Raw genomic sequence first — 13504 nt, 5'->3', positions numbered from 1 at the left:
AAGATGTTCTTTATAGGGGAACTAGATCCCCCACCGTAAAAAAAAGAAGAAAAAAAAAAAACTAACAGGAAGCTTCACACCCCAGTTAAGGCTGTGTAATACAGTTCAGTGAAGACCTGGAAGTGACAGCTGAGCAAACAGCTAGCACATCAGCAACTCAGCAGGAAACTTCCCCAGGCCTGGGCTCCTACCTCCCTCCTGTGGAGGTCAGAGGGAAGTGCAGGAAGTGGCATGAACTGGGCTCGTTGAGCCCACGCAGCAGGAGGACAAGCACAGAGCAAGTTAAAGCCTCACTTCCCATTCCCACAAGTGCATGGGAGAAACAGTCCTGTGTAATTACCATTATGGCTGCCAGGAGAGCCCTAAAATGAAGGCAAACGGGGAAAGCCAGGAATTGTATGTATATTAACTTTTTGTAAAATGCTTACACAATTCCCTTAAGATTATCCATTTGTAGTTAGCAAATGAAGCAACTAAAGCTCAGAGAAGCAGGTGAGTTTCCAAGTGGTCCCATAGCCTGGGGCAGGAAAAGAAACACTTAGTGTGACTCACTCAAACCACAATCTCCCCAGTATAGTACATCATCCAGTATCTCGTTCACTGATTGTACTCAACAGGGAAAGGCTGCTAAGCCCTGAAGATCAAACACGTAAACTACTAAAGAGATCTAAGTAGGAAAAGGGAAGACGCTGGTGGGTGTTCCACCATGTGTTCCTCTCTCCTTACCACAGAGGAAGAATCAACAAATGCACAAAGCTCAAGAATTTCAGATGTCTAAATCTCAGATAGGAAAGAATTCGCTCATCCACACTAAACTTCCAGATGATACTGATGGAAGGAATAACAAATAAAAATTGTAATTTATTCAAGTACTAAATAGGTTAAAGCCAAGCACTGGTGGCTCTTACCTATAATCCTAATCAGGAGGCTGAGATCTGAGGATGACAGTTTGAAGCCAGCTGGGACAGTAAAATCTGTGAAACTCTTACCTCCAGTTAACCATCAAAAGACTAGAAGTAGTGCTGTGATTCAAGGAGAGCACCAGCCTTTAAGCAAAAGAACTAAAAAACAGTGCCCAGTCCCAAATAATTTTTTTAATTTAATGATCAAATGAAATACTTGTGGGCACATAAAGAACCAGTATCCATGTATACCAAAGGACCAAATAATTACAGGTCCTCAACAAAGATGGTAAAACTGCTAAAAGCTCCAGGATACTGGTATTTCACTCACTACAGGTTCAGAGCAAGTAACTCATGAACCAATCTGCCCTTCTTAAAACTAATCCGGGGGGGCTGGGAGTTTGGCCTAGTGGTAGAGTGCCTGCCTAGCATGCACGAAGACCCGGGTTCAATTCCTCAGTACCAGATACATAGAAAAAGCCAGAAAATGGTGCAGTGGCTCAGGGTAGAACACTAGCCTTGAGGAAAGCCCAAGGACAGTGCTCCGGCCCTGAGTTTAAGCCCAGAACTGGCAAAAACAAAAACAAACAAACAAAAAACTCTAATCCAGGGATGTAGCTCAAGTGGTAGAGCCTCTCCCAAGGAAGCAGGAGGGCCAGAGTTCAAACCTCATTACATACACACACCAATCTAACCTAAAGCTTACTATGGAGAAGAATTCCAAGTAGGAATTTAGCCTGGGCTATACAGTGAAACCTTGATAGTGGTGGTATCCATTGGTTATATGATTGAACTCAGGGTTTGGGCAATGTCCTTGAGCTCTTTTTGCTCAAAGCTAGCACTCTACCACTTTGAGCCACAGTTCCATTTCTGGTTTGCTGGTGGTTAATTGGAGGTAAGAGTCTCACAGCCTGGCTTCCCTGGGCTGGCTTTGAACCTTGATCCTTAGATCTCAGACCCCTGAGTAGCTAGGATTACAGGCATCAGCCACTAAAACCCAGTTGAGATCCTGTTTATTAATTTTATTTATTTATTTGTTGCCAGTTGTAGGGCTTGAACTCAGGGCCTGAGCACTGTCCTTGGACTTTTCTCAAGCACTCTATCCTGAAGTTTTTTTTAAAACAAGATCTCAGGGGCCAGGAGTTTGGCCTAGTGGTAGAGTGCTTGCCTAGCATGCATGAAGACCAGGGTTCAATTCCTTGGTACCACATACATAGAAAAAGCCGGAAATGGGGCCATGACGTCAAGTGGTTGAGTTGTGCCCTTGAGAAAGCCCAAGAACAGCACTCAGGCCCTGAACTCACATCCCAGGACTGGCAAAAAAAAAAAAAAATTCAACCCATTTTGCTTGATTCTATCCCATTTTCCTTCCTTTCACACACACACACAAAAAAAAAAAAAAACTTAATCAGGGAATAAAAACTTAATCAGAGAACGATAGTCTATGTCTATAATCCTAGCATTCAGGAGACTGAGGCAGGATCTTGAGTTCAAGATCAGCCTAAGCTACATAACAAGATCCAAGCCAAACTGCAAAACTCAACAAGATTGTCTCAAAAAAACAAAAACAAGTTCAGTGTGGTGACCCATGCCTTTCATCTCAGCATTTGGGAGGCTAAGGCAGAAGGTGTCTAAGTTTGAGGATAGCCTGGACTACACTGTAGTACTCAAAAACAAAACAACAAAAAACCTCTCTAGAACTAGAAGCATGGCCTAATGGTGCAACACCTGCCTTAGCAAGATCCTGACCCCAGTAAAGCCAAAAACAGTTTTAGAACCACAATACTCTTATGCCTATTCAACTAGTTGGTCCCCCTTCTTTTGCCATCTGGTAGGTTATGACGTCCTAGACACTGTTACAGGTAATTAGAATCTTCTACTCTAAGTTCATCTTTCTCTAATACCTCAAGAAATCTGACCCTGTTAAAAAAAACTACTAAAGGAAGAAAAGTGCTAAGATTCTATGACATCCCAACCCTCAATATAGCTCATCAAGGTAAAAGAAACACACTTTCCTCCTCCCTGCTGCGGGCCACTTCCAACGTATTTCTCTAAATACCATTTCTCACACCTCATGTAAATGCCTGAAAATGATTGGGAAGGAAACACTCCAGGCATCCCAGCAGGGAGACCAGCATCAGTGGCAAAATCAGGACATTAAAAAAAAGTTTTAAACAGAAAGATCCTGGACAGTTTTCCCCAAGGAAAATAGGAGTCCCATACATTTTCCCGGTGACTTCCAGGGGCAACTGGAAGACACCCAGCTCGCATGTTGGAGTCTGGGTCATTACTATTTCCTTCCCTAGCCTTTCTCTCTTTCCCCACTAGTGACCTGAGCCAGGCTACTGTGTTGTTCTCACTGGCACTGGATTGTCACCCTCATTGGTATTGGTACCTTGTCCACTTCACTGGTCTGTGTAGCAACTTCCTGCTCAGTGTCACTGCTGAGAGCTACCCTTTACCCTCCTTCTCCAGTTACCACCCGAATAGAAAGAGACAGCCACTCCTCCACCTGCTCCATAGCCACCAATTCCCCTCTTCCTTGTCATAGTTCTACCCAATGGCTGGATCTGAAAGCCTTCACTCCAAGCTTCCATAGAAACGAGCATTTCCAGGCCATGAAAGTGACTCATTCAAGTCAATGTGAGAGACTGGAGTTGGAAGAACATGAGCAGGGCTCCTTGCCAATTCAAAATTCTATGCCAAATGGGTGGTATCTTCCGGGGCCTGGGGTTCTACCCTCAGGAGCCAAAGCACATCACTTTCTCCCAGATAGAAGACCACATTGAGGAATAAATACTGCAATAGCCAAAAAACTGAGCCAACTCTAAACCCAATAGCAAAGGACTGGAGAAGGTCCTCTATATGGGTGATGGCTTTGGGCCAGAAACATAGCACACATTGATTGGGAGGAGAAAAAAAAAAGAATCACCACAAAGAAACCAGTTGCATTTGTTTTAAGAAAGGGACAATAGAGTTAAGTGGAAGTGCTTTAAAAAAAAAAAAGTACATTGTATGTATATATGGAAATAACCGCCTCCATAAAAACTAATGTATAATTTAAAAAAAAATCCTCCCCCAAAATTAGATTTTAAAGAATATGAAATTTCTTTGAAGGGTGAGGAGAAACAGGGCAAAGCAATGCAGGACTATAACTCCAGTACCTAGGAAGCAGAGGAACGTCAGTTTACATTCAGCCTGGGCTACAAGGGAAAACAAGGGTAACAAGGGAAACAATGTCTCAAAAACAAAAACCCAAGGGCAGGGAAGAAGTCTGAAAAAGTCAAGTTTAATTTTTTTAAAAAAAAAATCATATACATAAAACAACTTCTGGTTCATTTTAAGCTCTTCCACTGGTCCTTTACAGTCAAGTGTCAGTTTCCCAATGAGTCCAGACTAGCTAAAGTTTCACCCAAGGTGGACATGAACCAAACTCTCCTCAACAGGTGAACAACAGCAATCTCTCTTCAGACTTGAATGATGTCATGACATGGCTGGCGAGCAGCATGGCTGGCTTCCCAGGAAATTCAGAAGGCCAGTTTCTTCATCAGCAGATAAACTCTGGAATCCACTTCAAATCCATGCAAGTTGTTGGCATCCCCCTGTAGCCTCATGAGCAGGCCCCCATAGGACACGTAAGCAGAGCTGAAACACAAGGCCCAGTCTTGAGTATGAGCTCTGGAGCAGCTGCTACCCAGAAGCTCTCTATCCCAAAACACAGAAAAGAACTATTTGGTCATCAGAAACCCAAAATTCAAAGCGGATGCAAGGCAGTGTATATTCTCATATTCTCTCTCTCTCTCTCTCTCTCTCTCTCTCTCTCTCTCTCTCTCTCTCTCTCTCTCTCTCTCTCTCTCTCTCTCTCTCTCTCTCTCTCTCTCTCTCTCTCCTCCCTCCCTCCCTCCCTCCCTCCCTCCCTCCCTCCCTCCTTCTCCCCTTTCTCTCCCTCTTGCTCTCTCACTCTTTCTCTTTCTTTCCTTCTGTGTAGGTCCTAGGGCTTGAACTCAGGGCCTAGGTACTGTCTTTAGTTTTTTTGGCTGTTGTTGCTTTTGGCTCAAGGTTAGTACACAATCACTTGAGCCAAAGCTCAAGTGATTTTTCTTTTTTTTTTGGGGGGGGGGGGAGGACAGTCCTGGGGCTTGAACTCAGGGCTCTACCACTTGAGCCACAGCACCACTTCTGACTTTTTTCTGTGTATGCTGTACAGATCAATCAAACTCAGGGCTTCATGCATGACAGACAAGCACTCTATCATTAGGCCACACTCCCAGCCCAAAGGCCTTTTTTTTTCCTAACCAGAATCTCATGGAATTTCCTACCCAGGCTGGCTTCATACTTCGACCCTCAGATCTCAACCTCCTGAGTAACTAGGAATACAGTCTGAGTCACTGGTGGGTGGCAAAGTGAAAAATCTGCAAAGTTGAAAAATAGAAACAGGGTACATTATCCTAAAAGAAATGCATTCTTTACCTGACCTATGTAACTGTAACCTCTCTGTACATCATCTTTATAATGACAATTTAAAAAAACTTTAAGGAGAAAAATATGTGCCCAGAATTAGAGAAACAGGCAATAAATTAAGGCATTTTAAGACATAAATTAAGACATAAGACTACAATGTTATAGAGCTATTAAATATTTAGGAAACATTTAAACTAACATAGGAAAGAGAAGAAAGAATTAAAATGAACATTACCTCAAAAATCTTAAAATTCTTAAAATTAATGACAGGAAAGTAAAAGAAGCTCTGTTAGGGGATAGATACAGAAGGAAGGGGGAGGGCTAACAAAGAGGATGAATAAAGATGAATATGATCCAGAGTATTTATGATTTTCATGTGTGAAAACTAAACAATGAATCCTGCTGAAATTGTTTTAAGGGGGAGGGGGAGAAGGGAGAGTGATACAGGGGTAAGGTTGACTGGATACACTGTTTACACGTAAGAAAATGTCACAGTGAGGGGCCGGGAGTTTGGCCTAGTGGTTAAAGTGCTTGCCTAGCATGCATGAAGACCCGGGTTCGATTCCTCGGTACCACATACCACATATATAGAAAAAAGCCGGAAGTGGTGCTGAGGCTCAAGTGGTAGAGCTCTAGCCTTGAGAAAGTCCAAGGACAGTGCTCAGGCCCTGAGCTCAAGCCCAGGACTGGCAAAAAAAAAAAAAAAAAGAAAATGTCACAGTGAAACTCCCCTCACACACCTAATATATGCTAATAAAAATTAAAGTAACAGCCTGTCATGGTGGCTCACTATTGTAACCCTAGCTACTCAGGAGGCTGAAATCTGAGAATCAAGGTTCAAAGCCAGCCCGGGAACTGAAGAATGTGACACTCTTATCTCCAATTAATAACTAGAAAATGGGAAGTGGAGCTGTGGCTCAAGAAGTAGAATGGTAGCCTTGAGTTGAGGAGCTCAGGGACAACACCCGAGCCCAGGAGTAGAGTGGTAGCCTTGAGCTGAAGAGCTCAGGGACAGCGCCCAGGTCGAGTTCATGCCCCATGACCAACAAAATAATAAATAAATAAATAAATAAATAAAGTAATACCCAGATGCTGAGGCTTGTGTCTGTAATCCTACCTACTCTGGAGGCTGAGATCTAAGGATCCAGGTTACAAACCTGCTCAGGCAGACAAATCTAAGAGATTCTTACCAGGAATTAACCAGCGAAGCTAGAAATGGAGAGGTGGCTCAAATAGTAGAGCACCATTCTTAAGCAAAAAAAAAAAAGGTAATCCTGGAATGGTGGCTCACACCTGTAATCTGAGGGTTGTTCAAAGACAGCCAGGGCACTAAAGTTCATGAAATTCTTATCTCCAATTAACCACCAGAAAACTGGAAGTGGCACTGTGGCTCAAGGGGCAGGAGTTGAGCTGAAGAGCTTAGGGACAGTGCCCATGCCCAGAGTTCAAGTCCCAAGACCAACAAGACAAAAAAAAAACAAAAACAAAATAATGATCAAGGGTCAGGAGTGTGGCGTAGCAATAGAGTGCTTGCCTAACATACACAAAGACCCAGGTTCGATTCCTCGGTACCAAATACATAGAAAAAGCAGCAAATGGTATTGTGGCTCAAGTGATAAGAGCTCTAGCCTTGAGAAAGCCCAAGGACAGTGCTCAGCCTCTGAGTTCAAGCCCTAGGACTGGTTAAAAAAAAATTAGTACTACTAATAATAAAGAACATGATCTCAAAAAAATTAAAATGTAGGTATTGTTAAAAAAACAAACAAACTTAGGGGTCCGGGAGGATGGCCTAGTGACTGCATGCTCGCCTAGCATGCATGAAGCCCTAGCACCACTTACAGTTTTTTCTGTGTATGTGGTTCTGGGGCTCAAGTGGCAGAGTGCTAGTCTTAAGCAAAAAGTATCCAAGGCTTTTTGAAACAAGAGCTCACTATGCAGCCGGACTGGCCTCTTACTTTCAGTCCTCTGGTCTTAGCCTCCAAAACGCTGGGACCAGGGGTATATTCACTTGAGTCTGGCTCTCCCTTCGTTGTAATTTTCTGCAAAGCACCAAACCTAAGTCCTTATAAATGCTAAACACATGGTCTAATGCTGAGCTACATACCCAACAACCCCTACTTTTAATATTCTATTGTTATTATTGGGACTAGATTATTAAGCTCAAATACTGACGAATGAAGTTAACTGGGAAAAAAATTAAAACGTTTGGAAATGAACATAAAACAAACAAAACCAAGTGTCCAAGGATAGTGCCCAGACCCTGAATTCAAGCCCCAGGACTGGCAAAAAAAAACCAGACTATTCAAAAATGTTTATGCAAAAGGTTCTAAGTTACCTATACATCTATACCTAGAGAGATAGATGTACAGGTAACTTTTTTCCTTTATCACTTTATTACTGTTTCAAATTTCTTGCACATATATATATATATATATATATATGTAGTTTTAAATTAAATTTGTAAAAGAAAAAAATAGGCAGGTAAACCAAAGAACTAAGGTCTGGTTTACACAGTAGCAGAACACATATGTATGCACAAATAAAAACAAAAAGCCTAGTAGTTTAACCACTTAATGCTGCCAGTAATTCCTAGGGAAGCTACTCTCCTTTGCATTTCATGCAGCAAGATTACCAGTTTCTCATTTGCATCACTAACAATTGGCAATATGAGTTCTCAATATTGCAGACTAGAGACTGTTCCCAGATATCTCTCTGGGAAGTGACCCACATTCCCCCCCCCCCAAGTCCCACCTAGGTCTGCAGTGCTTGAGAAAGCCCAGCAAAGGATTCAGAAGCACAGCCCAAATTCACTGAACAGGGAATGTGAAAAGAATTCTCACCAAAATATACAACTTACAGGCGTGTTGCTGCTTCAGTAGAAGTTTCATCTCCCTCAATCCTGTACACTTTCCCATACATGACATATTCAAACTGGTCAGCCCTGTGAAACAATTGTGGTAAAGTTATTTCTTCATGATAATGAACAATATGAGACTCTTTTAAAATGGCAGCTGGTAACTAAGTGCCAGCCTGATAACCAAGCACCTTAGAAACAGGAGGTCAGTCGGGTGCAGTGGCTCACTTCTGTAATCCTAGCTACTCAGGAGGCTGAGAGCTAAGGATCAAGATTCAAAGCCAACCTGGGCACAAAAGGACCTGAGACTCTTATCTCTAATTAACCTCTAGAAAGAGGGAATTGGAGCTTGGTTCAAGGGTAGGGCTGTAGGCTTGGCTGAAAAGCTCAGGGACAACGCCCAGGCCCAGGGATAGGGTGGTAGCCTTGGCTGAAAAGCTCAAGGACAGTGCCCAGGGTGAGTTCAAGCCCCATGACCCAAAAAAAGAAAAGAAAAAAAAAAAAAAGAAACAGGAGGTCATTTAGTTCTCCCAGCAATTCTGGGAGCTAGGCATAATCTGCTGTATTTTCCTGATGAGGAACAGAGACTAAAGAAACTGAGGTTACAGGTACTCAACAAATAAGCAGAGCTGCTTTACAAAGGCCTGCATAGCCAAGGTCACTCAATGGTCATTTCTTCAGCCTTTAAAAAGCTGCATGTCACCAGGGAGGGACCTGTGGCTCACAACTATAATCCTAACTACTCATGAGTCTGAGATCTGAGGATCACAATTCAAAGCCAGCCCAGGCAGAAAAGTTCCTGTGAGATACTTTTTTTGGTCAGTCATGGGGCTTGAACTCTGGGCCTGGGCACTGTCCCTGAGTTCTTCAGCTCAAGGATACCTACCACCTTACCTCTTGAGCCACAGTGCCACTTCCAGTTTTCTGGTGGTTAATTGGAGATAAGAGTCTCACAGACGGGGGCCAGGAGTTTGGCCTAGTGGTTAAAGTGCTTGCCTAGCATGCATGAAGACCCGGGTTCGATTCCTCGGTACCACATATAGAAAAAAGCCAGAAGTGGCGCTGAGGCTCAAGTGGTAGAGCTCTAGCCTTGAGAAAGTCCAAGGACAGTGCTCAGGCCCTGAGCTCAAGCCCAGGACTGGCAAAAAAAAGAGTCTCACAGACTTTAGTGCCCAGGCTGACTCTGAACCATGATCCTCAGATCTCAGCCTCTGAGTAGCTAGGATTACAAGCATGAGCCACTGCACCCAGCTTTCCTGTGAGATTCTTATATCCAATTAACAATTAAAAAAATAGAAGCAGAACTGTGGCTCATAATGGTACAGTGTTACTCTTTTGCAAAAGAGCTCAGGGACAGCAGCCAAGCCCTTACTTCAAGCCCCACAACCAACAAAAACAATACAAAACAAAAAAGCTATACCTCAAACACAGCATCAACTACTGCTTCGATAAATAATAAATCTAGTTGTTGTTCAGATTCCTTTTTGTAATTAAGATATTTATTAGCAAATAGAACAATAAAACCTGTTGAAATTGTTTTGGAAAGTAGGGGGAGTGATGGAAGGAATAAGAGTGACAATAATATATTGTAAACATGTGGAAATATCTAATGAAATCTTCCTTCTAAAATTAATGTCTGTTGTGTGTATTACTAAACACAATATATCACCTAACAATCTCATCCCCACCTACCACTTTTATCTCCTTCTCAAAATAATTTTAACAGGTTTCTTTGTTTCATGAAACAAAGAAACACGCATAGAAAGTACTTCAACCACATTCTCCTTTCCACCTTCCCAACAACACTCATCCTCCAACAAAGCCTAGTTACTTTCCTGTCATCAGGGGTTTTTTTGTTTTTTGCCAGTCCTGGGCTTGAGCTCAGGGCCTGAGCACTGTCCTTGGATTTTTCTCAAGGCTAAAACTCTACCACTTGAGCCTCAGCACCACTTCTGGCTTTTTTCTAAGTATGTGGTACCAAGGAATCGAACCCCGGTCTTTGTGCAGACTAGGCAAGCACTCTGCCACTAGGCCAAACTCCCGGCCCTGTCATTCAGTTTTTAATTGTACTAGGGAGTTTCACCTTGATGGTTATAAAATTCTTTTGTATTTTTGTATTATCTTTAATTGTACAAAGGGGTTTGTGTCCAATGTACCAATTTCTGCTGGTTATAAAATTCCTTTCTTTTTGAGCTTCTTTTGCTTAATTAAGGCTAGTACTTTACCCCTTGAATGGCTCTACTTCTAGGTTTTTGATGGTTAACTGGCTATAATATTGACTCAGGGATTTTTCTACTCAGGCTGGCTTGGAACTTCAATCTTCAGGCCTCAGTCTCCTGATTAGCTAGGATTATAGGCGTGAATCACAAGTGCCCAGAGACTGTAAAATTCTTAAGCATGCCAACTTCCTTCCAGCTACTCAGATGCTACTAATCATCATTTATTCCAGGAATAAAATAACTGTCAATCTATAACATTTATCTTCTTAGTCCCTTCTCTCACCTGGAAGGTCTGTCATCTGTGGGGTTGTATTCACCATCATCCAGGGTACCATCTTCATATAAGGTACTAGCTATGACCAATCGGAACTTGTCACCTGAAAAAAACATCAATATCTGAAAGTGAAGAATAGCTGAAACAAGAAGAGACCCAAAAACCTCTCCTTATTATCTTATACTTACCCAAATCTACAGGGTAAATCTGAATGTTTACATCTAAAATGAGGTCCATCTTGAAAGACTCACTCTCACAATGTAGTCGAGATACTGGGGGAAAAATAAAAAAAAAAAAAAAATGAGGCAGATGCTGATGGTTCACACCTATAATCCTAATCAAGAGGCTGAGATCTGAAAACCCAAGATCCAATAAGATCTTATCTCTAATTAACCAGCAAAATGCTAGAAGTGGAGGCATGACTCAAGTGGTAGAGTGCCTGCTGTGAGCAAATGGAAACCTTGGGTCCAAGTCCCAACACCAGCAAAACAATCCCAGTTGGAGGATTATATGGGACAAAACATTGGATCTGCCCCAATGTCTACCCACAAATCTGTTTTGCTCTTATAGGGAGCACAGACTCAGTCAAAACTAGAAATGCAAAGAAAATGTGGCAAGTGATCAGAATCTCCAGGAAGAATCGAAGCTCTGGGAGCAAAAACATCTAGGTTGGCCGGGAGTTTGGCCTAGTGGTTAAAGTGCTTGCCTAGCATGCATGAAGACCCGGGTTCGATTCCTAGGTACCACATACATAGAAAAAAGCCAGAAGTGGTGCTGAGGCTCAAGTGGTAGAGCTCTAGCCTTGAGAAAGTCCAAGGACAGTGTTCAGGCCCTGAGCTCAAGCCCAGGACTGACAAAAAAAAAAAAAAAAAATCTAGGTTATAGTACTGTGTGAATAATTTAGAACCTGACTCTAGACTCTTATTCATTCATCCAGTTGTTTCTTTTTTTCTGTGTGAGGCACTGTGCTTAGAGGATTACCAGGGTACATAAAAACTTTTATCTGAGCTGGGTGATATGGATTGTGCCTATTCAGAAGGCTAAGACTCAGAGGCCTGTGGTTCTAAGCTAGCCAGGGCAGAAAAGTTTGTATTACTATCTCCAATTGACCACCACACAATCAGCTCCGAGATGTGGCAGAGCATCAATTGAGGAAGCAGGTTGAACAAGTGGGAAGATCTGAGTTCCAATCCAGTTACCAGCCCCTCACTCAAAAGAAAGTAACTCGTTTCTATCCTGAAAATCATCTCAATCCTTAGGCAAAAAAATAAAAAAAGAGAAACAATTACTCAACAATGGCAAAACAGAGGTATGAATCCAGCATCAAGCTGTTAGCTTTAACTTAGAGAACCTCACAAAACGTTAGGATTCCAAGAGCAACAAAAGGATGTTAGATTCGGGAGCCAGTGACTCCCACTGGTGATCTTACCTACTCAAAAGGTTAAGATTCCCAGAGTTGGAAAGCAACCTGAGTCTCCATCTCCAAAATAACCAGCAAAAAATCAGGCTGGAGGCGTGGATCAAGCAGTACAGCAAGCCCAATGCCCCGAATTTAACCGGTACTACTGTCAAGAACTCATCATCAACATCATTATTATTATTTTTTTTGCCAGTCCTGGGCTTGAGCTCAGGGCCTGAACACTGTCCTTGGACTTCCTCAAGGCTAGAGCTCTACCACTTAAGCCTCAGCACCAACTTTCAGCTTTTTTTTTTCTATGTATGTGGTACCAAGGAATCGAACCCAGGTCTTCGTGCATGCTAGGCAAGCACTCTACCACTAGGCCAAACTCCCGGCCCAACAACATCATTATTATTATTACCTGACCTGACCTTGGAGGTCCGGCGCGTGATACGAAGTAGGCAGCGATTATATTGTGGCCCGGGAGTCTGCCAGCGCTATGGGGCCCCAAGCACCGCTCGGGTGAAGCCAGAGAACGCTGTCTCAGCCTCCCCAGCCTTGCTGGCTTCGGCAGGCCCAGAGAGTCGGGCGGGCAGGAGCCCTGCAGCGCGCCCCACAAACGCTCCCCTCTCCCCGTGTGCTCCCCCCGCCAGCTCACTTACCCCGGTCAAACTTTTTACCCTCCGGGTCAATGTCTTTCACATCGAAAATGTCCTCAAACAGGATGCCCGCCATCGTGGGAGGGGGGTGTCACAAGAGCAGCAGAAGAGATAGAGATAAACCCGCGGCCACAACTAGGGGCTCGAGCACCCCATGGCGTGGAGAACAGGAGGTGGGGGAGGCAGAAAGCAGCTTCCAGAAAGCCACGGTGCGGCAGGATGGCGCCTGCGCATGGACTTGCAGTGACGCCGCCACTTCCGCCGCCTCCCTTTCAGGGCGTCTTAACTTCCGTTCCCAAAGTCGGCTTCGGATTGGCTAAGAGATGGAGGGTGGGTCTCCGAGCCAGGTGACTCCTCCCAGGGCGGGGACACCGGAGGCCCCGCCTCCAGCGGCGGCGGCAGCGTGGGTCGTGGCTCTCCTCGGGGCTCCACTGCGCCCTCTTCAGAGTCCGGGTTCTGAAGAGTGGAATGCGTAGGGGCCTAACCCAGGCAAAGGACCTTGATCCTTGGCCCAGAAAAGCCCGGCCCTACCCTGTCGGCCCGCGTGCCCTCCGGGCACAGTCCGTTCGGGGGACGGGTGAAGCAGATCCCCGCCTCCAGAGCGCTGGCGCCCAGGACGCCAGCTGGCATCGCGCCCCCTTCTCCCCAGCGCTGGCTCAGCCCGGTCCGGCCCGGCTCTGCAGGTCGTTACCCGAGCCTGGTCCGTCGGGTTTGGGAATTTGCCATGATGTCACTG

At 44.1% G+C, this 13504-nt stretch overlaps 1 protein-coding gene across 2 annotated transcripts; it reads right to left on the bottom strand.

The window, feature by feature from the left end:
• Positions 1-4171: 4171 nt before the first annotated feature.
• On the bottom strand, positions 4172-13501 carry Polr2h (RNA polymerase II, I and III subunit H). 2 transcript variants are annotated; one of them, XM_090343138.1, is made up of 5 exons: positions 12772-13501; positions 10899-10982; positions 10720-10813; positions 8221-8304; positions 4172-4547 (listed from the first exon to the last, which is right to left on the bottom strand). In XM_090343138.1, the coding sequence occupies exons 1-5, from the start codon at positions 12842-12844 to the stop codon at positions 4430-4432; spliced, it is 453 nt and encodes a 150-aa protein (XP_090199264.1). In that variant the 5' UTR covers positions 12845-13501; the 3' UTR covers positions 4172-4429. The 2 variants fall into 2 exon arrangements, with proteins under 2 accessions (XP_090199264.1, XP_090199265.1); XM_090343139.1 differs by lacking the exon at positions 10720-10813 and having other exon boundaries at positions 4424-4547.
• Between the last annotated feature and the right edge of the window lie 3 nt (positions 13502-13504).

Source organism: Megascapheus bottae, chromosome 1 (assembly GCF_031878675.1).
Source record: "Megascapheus bottae isolate mThoBot1 chromosome 1, mThoBot2.hap1, whole genome shotgun sequence".
In the NCBI taxonomy this organism is placed as follows: domain Eukaryota; kingdom Metazoa; phylum Chordata; class Mammalia; order Rodentia; family Geomyidae; genus Megascapheus; species Megascapheus bottae.
The sequence above is the reverse complement of the archived record's forward strand: the minus strand, read 5'-3'. Positions and strand labels throughout refer to the sequence as shown.

Coding starts and splice junctions, on each gene's coding strand:
- Polr2h (XM_090343138.1), bottom strand. CDS start 12,844: ATGGCGGGCATCCTGTTTGAGGACATTTTCGATGTGAAAGACATTGAC. Junction 10,814..10,898: donor GATTTACCCTGTAGATTTGG/GTAAGTATAAGA, acceptor TGTTTTTTTCAG/GTGACAAGTTCCGATTGGTC. Junction 4,548..8,220: donor ACTGAAGCAGCAACACGCCT/GTAAGTTGTATA, acceptor CTTGTGTTTCAG/CTCTGCTTACGTGTCCTATG.